Source organism: Bidens hawaiensis, unplaced genomic scaffold, assembly GCF_021521415.1.
Source record: "Bidens hawaiensis isolate Kalapana, Puna unplaced genomic scaffold, B.hawaiensis_p1.1 tig00014201_1, whole genome shotgun sequence".
Classification (NCBI taxonomy): Eukaryota; Viridiplantae; Streptophyta; class Magnoliopsida; order Asterales; family Asteraceae; genus Bidens; species Bidens hawaiensis.
Genome location: NW_027492222.1, coordinates 380,852 through 387,374, shown reverse-complemented (window position 1 = coordinate 387,374; position 6,523 = coordinate 380,852). Strand labels below are relative to the sequence as shown.

Below are 6,523 nucleotides of genomic sequence, written 5' to 3'. Positions count from 1 at the left end.
TAAATAAATTCTGTTTTTTTAAAGGATTAAATGCTAACAGTTGACGGGTTTTGTGGCTAAAATTAGATGGAAAATTGTGTGTGATTATTCACTTTTTTACATTAGTATCCAGTATATTAATGGGAGCGTCTTGTGATGAAAGTATATGATGCGTAAATATATAATAATAACTAAATTTAATATAAAGTTCTTAAATTTGATCAAAACAAATTTAAACATAACTTAAAACTTGTTATACACCAATATGCTTTTTTTTTCATTCAGTCAAGTCCTGAATTTTCTTTGTCACTTGGGGCACAAATCGGGATGATAACAATGGGCGTTTATCACTTAACAGGCTAAGCCACCCCTTCTTAAATAATCGGTCCGCCCCTCAACATGCTTACATAGAAATTACCATGCCTTCACAAAACACTACGGATTTTGCCAAAGTTAGCATTTGGTGTTATAAATTTATAATTCATCAATAACCTAGAACTCTCAAAACACCTACTTCAAGAAATTTGAAGATAAATTGAGTTTTATCAATTCCAACTTTTAATCTCTAATGGTAAGCTTAAATTTTCTGGAATAAACCATGAACTTACGGACTTGCTTTATGGCATTAGAAATTTTGGGATGATTGTCCAATAAGTTAAAGCAAAAAAATAAAATCTTTATTAAAAAAGCAACCCCATTTCATTATGTTACAGTTATATATACACATCACATCAGCAGCACAAAAAACCATCTCACTCTAGTCAAAACCATATCACATTATTCCCACACTACTAATTAATATACTTTTAACTTGTTACTTTTTCTTTCTCCAAAGTAATTTCCTCAACATTCCACTCTTTTTCTTCTTACTTGGCACAATAGACAAGAAATTCACCAAAGCTTCTTCATCTTCTTGATGCTTAATCCCATTTACACTCAAAAACTTCTTTGGAGATATCACTTTCACATTCTTAGCATTCTTATTATTATTTTCCATGACAGCTGGTGACGTTACGGTACGCGTAATCTCTTTAGGTTTTGGTGATTGGAAACCGTGGGCTTCGTCATCTGCCATCATTTTGTCGAGTAGGGAGACCCGCTGGTGGTTTGTTTTGGCGGGTATAGGTGGTGGTGTTGGCGGTGGGGATTGGTAAGTCGGGTTAGAAATAATAAGTTTTTCTGGGACGGATGAGTTTCTTGGTGAAGTTAACGCCTTTAACTGTTTCCCGAGGTTTAAAATGGTTTCTTGGCACTCGGCTAGTTTTTCCGAAGCGGCTAATATTTCACGCTCCTGCATTTATATTTGAGTATCACAGATGCAATAATTGGTAAGAAATAACTGAATGTTCAGTGAATCGTTTGACAAGAAGTTTGTTTATGTTAAACAAACAGAACACGTGTCTCATTCGTTTATTTACGCTCGTGAATGTTCGTTTATATTCATTCAGTTACGTCTGTTAATGTTCGTTCATTTACGTTTGTTTGAATAATCATTCAGACTTATTATTTATATTCATTTAAGGTCAATTCGATTTTCTAGTTTAAACAATTTGTTCAACCCATTTGTGACAAGAACAATTAAATTTAATTCGCACTTTAGCAACCCATCATAGCCCATCATCGATAACTTCAGTTTGGGTATTCACGTTTACTTTTAGTTGTGTTCGTTTGTGCTCGTTTATATATGTTTGTGTTTGTGAACTGTTCATATAAAATATTGGCAAACATACATAAACAAACATGTTCATTATCTTAACGAACAAACAGGAACATGCTCACTTTTTTAACGGACAAGAAAATCCACCCGTTTAAGTGTTCGTGTACCTTCGTTTATTTAGTTAAAGTTAAGTGAACAAACACGAACAAGCCTCATTCGTGTTCATTTGGCTCATTTCTAATCCTAGTAAAAAATGAAAAGACGACACGATTGTGAGTCGTAAAATGAAGTGGAACTTACACTTTGAAGCTTCTTTTCATCATTCTCTAACTCGCCCTTCTGTATATCTTGTTTTATAGTGCTGAAACAATAACAATCGAGTTAGTTGGATTGAATTCAAAAACAATTTTAAAAAAGTTAACAAGTTTTATAGCAAAGAGAAAAACACTACCTTTCTGGCACCACCAGTGCGAGTTCATCAAGATTTCCAGCCTCCATTTCTTCACTAGAAGTTGATATTCTACACACATCGTTATAATTACCAATAGCCTCAATAAGTTGTTCATCAAGATCTTCTTTCACCTTCATCTTTACTTTCATTTGATCTTCAATTACATCTTTTTGTTGCTTTAACAATTCAACATCCATTTTCAAATCTTCAATCACTTTCTCTGATTCCTGAAGTTTAACAACCATAATCTCACTCATACTAATTTCCAATTCTAGTTTATGTTCCAATTCCATTTTTACAAGTTCAAGTCTTTCCACATCATCTTTCAAATTCTTAGTTTCTTTATCTGCTTCGTCCCAATCAAAATGCTTCTCCATTTCATGCCTCATACTGGACACATCTTGAAGTGAAAAACAATGGTTGACTATCCATTCAAGAGTCAAAGTCAACTCTTTGGCAAAAGTTTCCAATCCCGCTTTCCCATTAAGCAAATTACTACAGCTTTCAAGAAACGCCTCTAAAACAGCACCGAGCTCACTCGTTTTCCACTGAAGAACGCGGGCCGTGTAGCCTGTAGATGTTTCTGAACTATCATCCTTCTCATACAATTTGAGCCCTTCAATCAGTTCAATTAGCCTCTCGATCGATCCGTTCATAGATTTAGAAAGTTTTTCATCATTTTCTTGTGCGAGAGCTACCGTGATATCTTTAAGTGTGTCGTTAGAATCCCGTTGTGTGATTCTAGAATGTTCTAGAATCATTTTTGAGATGTTTTCAACCCAGTCTGAGTGATTATCTGAAACGAGATTAAAAGTTAACGGTTTCTCAACAGAAACTATTGCCAACTTTTCCATCTCAACAAAATCATCCATCAGACCAATATCTGAAGCCTCAACCGTCTTGCAAGATGGGGCCCACGATTCAGCCATACTAGCTTTTTCGTCACTACCCATATCAGAAGATGAACCGAGTATATGAAAATCATGACTTGTAAGATTCCTAGAAGTCTGACTTTTTGGCTGCTCGTTTGTTTTTCGGTTGATGAATTCTTTGAGCACTCGGTTCTCGTCTTCTAGTGCGCATAACTGTTCAGTTAGAAAGCTAATTTGCTTCTCGGAAGTTTGGTCAAACGGGTTTGACTTTCTTCCCAGCATTTCAACTTCATTCTTCATTTTTGTGAGGGCAGCCGGGCCGGGAAGGCGTTTTCTAACAAGAACGCGTAGTCTTTGTGCCTCGGTTTCCAGCTTTGCGATCCTCTTCACACTCTCGAGGTGTTGTTTGTGTGCCACGTCAGCAGTTTTTCGGTTAAAGTCTCTCTCTTCATTACTGATCTCAAGCTGTTTTTCCAGCACTCTGACTTCATAACTTAATGAAGCGTTGTCTCTCTGTGTTGACTCCAATTGACTCATAACAGAGCTTAAATCAGAATCTAACTGACACCTGGCAGCATGTAGTTCATCAATTGTTTTTTCTTTTGCCAATAGAGCTTTGGTTAACTGAGCGTTCTCAGACGTTAGTTTGGAAAGCCTTTTATTAGACTCTGACAACTTTTCTTCTATAATCACTCGTGTTTTCTCATACTCTCGTGATGTTTTCATCACTGCATCGTGAACCCTTTTTTCTTGTTCTTCATGAACAAAACGAAGCTGTTGCATACACTCTTTTAACGCTGCATCCACACCATATAATCTCTCCTCACCGGCTACCATCTGCTGTGTTGTTTTCTCTAATTCTTGTTTTAGTGTTAAAACTTCTGCTTCGGCTGTCTCCCACCCTGTGTATTATTTGGTCAAACCAAAAGTCAAATCATTTGTATAAAAACAGATATCTAAAATCTAAATAAACTGTAAATCACCTAGAATGGCTTCTCGTGCAATGTTCGTCTGCTTCTTTGCCATGTCATCTTTAGCATTGATTTCAGCAAGTGCTTTTGAAAGCTTCTCGTTTAAGATATTCAAGTTTCTCTCCAGTTCTGCTTCATATGCCAATATTCCCTGCAACTAAAAACACATACAAAGTTAATTCAAAGTGAAATTAACAACATAAACAAGTAAAGAAATACACTAAAAAGTAAAAACACATGAAAAGTATCTTAAGTTCTTAACTACCTCGTCTTCGTTCCCTCTGCCCGCCTTGTCAGCAGCAATCATAGACTTCTCAATTGATTTTTTCTTCCAAAGCCATGACTTGTGATCCATCATTTGAAACAAAAGTCTCCGTGCTAAATAATGTGTGCGCAAACTTAAATCACATAGGACCTGCAAATATACAGATTGAACACTTACTATGTCAGAGGCTCAGAGCTGATAATTTGCTAACTTTATATGTAACTTAGAGTTTTATAAGAGCATATGTTAGTTTATAGTGACAGTTACATGTAAATGTTAGGTTAACCGGTTTTCTTCGAGTTACTTTCTTAGCTAGTTAGCCTGTCTAAGTTGCTTCTTTTTCTGGCAACTCTATGTTAACAGCTGAAGTATCCTTTTCATTTATAAATATTTTTTGTTAGTCAAACAATAATTTCAATTTATAAAACTTAATTTGAGTGACAAAAGTCAAAGAGAGAAGGTTACTTTATGAAAAGTGAAGTCATTAATGGTCAAACACAACTGCAGGGTATAACCTTAGGCTATGTGTACTGGGCCGGAATATTGGGCGAAAAGGGGCGATAAAGAGGTGGAACACGCCCCCCCCCCCGGCGATAATTGGGCGAAAATGTGCGGGGGCGAGGTATAATTGTCGCCCGTTGAAGAAGAAAATAATAATAATTTAATAAAATGACCGTTGTGAAACGGTCAAATTTAAAAAAAAAACAAAAAAAAAAAAAAATTAAACAATATATATACATATATAAACATACACCCTTCTTCTCCATTTTATATCCATTTTATACACAAATCATACCCGATTTCTTACAAAAAATAAACAAAATGAATCCTAGAAACAACCCGAACCAACCGAACTACCAACTCCCTGCTTTCGGTCAAGCGTATGGTTCGCAATCGAGCCAACCGAACCAACCGAACTACCAATTCCCTGGTTTTGGTCAAACGTATGGTTCGCAATCGAGCCAACCGAACTACCAATTCCCTGGTTTCGGTCAAACGTATGGTTCGCAATCAAGCCAACCGAACCAACCGAACTTACAATGGAACCAACCGAGCTATCCGTATCAACTTTCCGACCCAAACCATATGTTTTTTAATATTTTTAGTTATGTATTTTTTTTAGTTATGTTTTTTTTTTGTATTTCTTTTTAATTTTAATGCATTTTTATTTAATTATTTAAATAAATTGGTTTTTATTTAATTAGTTTAATTATAAAAAGAAAATAATAAAAAAACACACTGTGGACCCAACTTGTAGCCCCTACACCATTACACCCCAAAAACAAATTTCCACTCCATGCTGACTGGGTGCCACGTGTCACAATTCGTCCCTAATTGTAGCCCCTCTACTACACATAGCCTTATTACAATGCAATCACACAAATACCAAAAAAAATATCATTATTGTTGTTATCATAAAACCTCACATTAAATTGAAGTAGAAAAAGGACATTTTCATCACTTTATAAAAGCAGCATACACTTTCATAAACCCATTCATAACTCACCGACTTAAACTGGTGTGAATGAATGTACGTATACAGGTCACTAGCATACCTGAAGGGGCCAATTATTCAGCAATAAGACAGACAAATGACACCTAATATGACCCCCACAAAGATCTGTTCACACTATTTAATTCATTAATTAACTCATGTAAACTACTTTACTTAATTCAGGCAAAAGATGTGAAATCAGCCCATATCACAAGTCAAATAAGTGTTCCTAATTTCAGCTAAACCAGTTAAATAAAACTACACGAGACTACATAGCAGTAAATAATAATAATAATAATAATACATTTCAACAAAATCATAATAATGAAGCACAGGAAATTATTAGATCAAACCTAAAGAATTAAAGGTAAAACTGAAATCTGAAGTAAAAGAAAACAGTAATTTATATATCAATCAAAACAAGGAGCATGCACATTGGAATAATAGTAATAATATAAAATGTGAGGGAGTTGTGATTTTACCGGCGATCAAGAGAGCACCGACGGAGCATTAACTGAATAAAAATAATAATTGAGAAGAAGAAGAAGAAGACACAACTGGAGCTAGTTTGGAAAGAGAGAGACTAAATGTAAGCTTGCAAGCTGTACGATATATATATATATATATATATATATATATATATATAACACAGTCACACACAGAGATATATAGAGAGAGAATGGTATATGAAGAGACGTGGATCGACTCACTGGTAGACGATCTACTTTCCTCGGGTGTGATTATGCTATTTCACCGATGGTTTCTCTTGGATCTGGGTTCTTCCACCTACAAAATGAACAGCACCGTAAACTTACCCCTCAGAAAGGGACAGG

General features: G+C 35.3%; 1 protein-coding gene across 1 annotated transcript; it reads right to left on the bottom strand.

The window, feature by feature from the left end:
- Window positions 1-673: 673 nt before the first annotated feature.
- LOC143546074 (filament-like plant protein 7) lies at window positions 674-6,304 on the bottom strand. Its single transcript, XM_077037819.1, has 6 exons — window positions 6,173-6,304; window positions 4,196-4,345; window positions 3,943-4,087; window positions 2,088-3,861; window positions 1,937-1,997; window positions 674-1,270 (listed from the first exon to the last, which is right to left on the bottom strand). Exons 2-6 carry the CDS (start codon window positions 4,286-4,288, stop codon window positions 794-796), a joined length of 2,550 nt encoding a protein of 849 aa, XP_076893934.1. The 5' UTR covers window positions 4,289-4,345; window positions 6,173-6,304; the 3' UTR covers window positions 674-793.
- Between the last annotated feature and the right edge of the window lie 219 nt (window positions 6,305-6,523).

Coding starts and splice junctions, on each gene's coding strand:
- LOC143546074 (XM_077037819.1), bottom strand. CDS start 4,288: ATGATGGATCACAAGTCATGGCTTTGGAAGAAAAAATCAATTGAGAAG. Junction 4,088..4,195: donor GCAGAGGGAACGAAGACGAG/GTAGTTAAGAAC, acceptor ATGTGTTTTTAG/TTGCAGGGAATATTGGCATA. Junction 1,998..2,087: donor GCACTGGTGGTGCCAGAAAG/GTAGTGTTTTTC, acceptor TTATTGTTTCAG/CACTATAAAACAAGATATAC.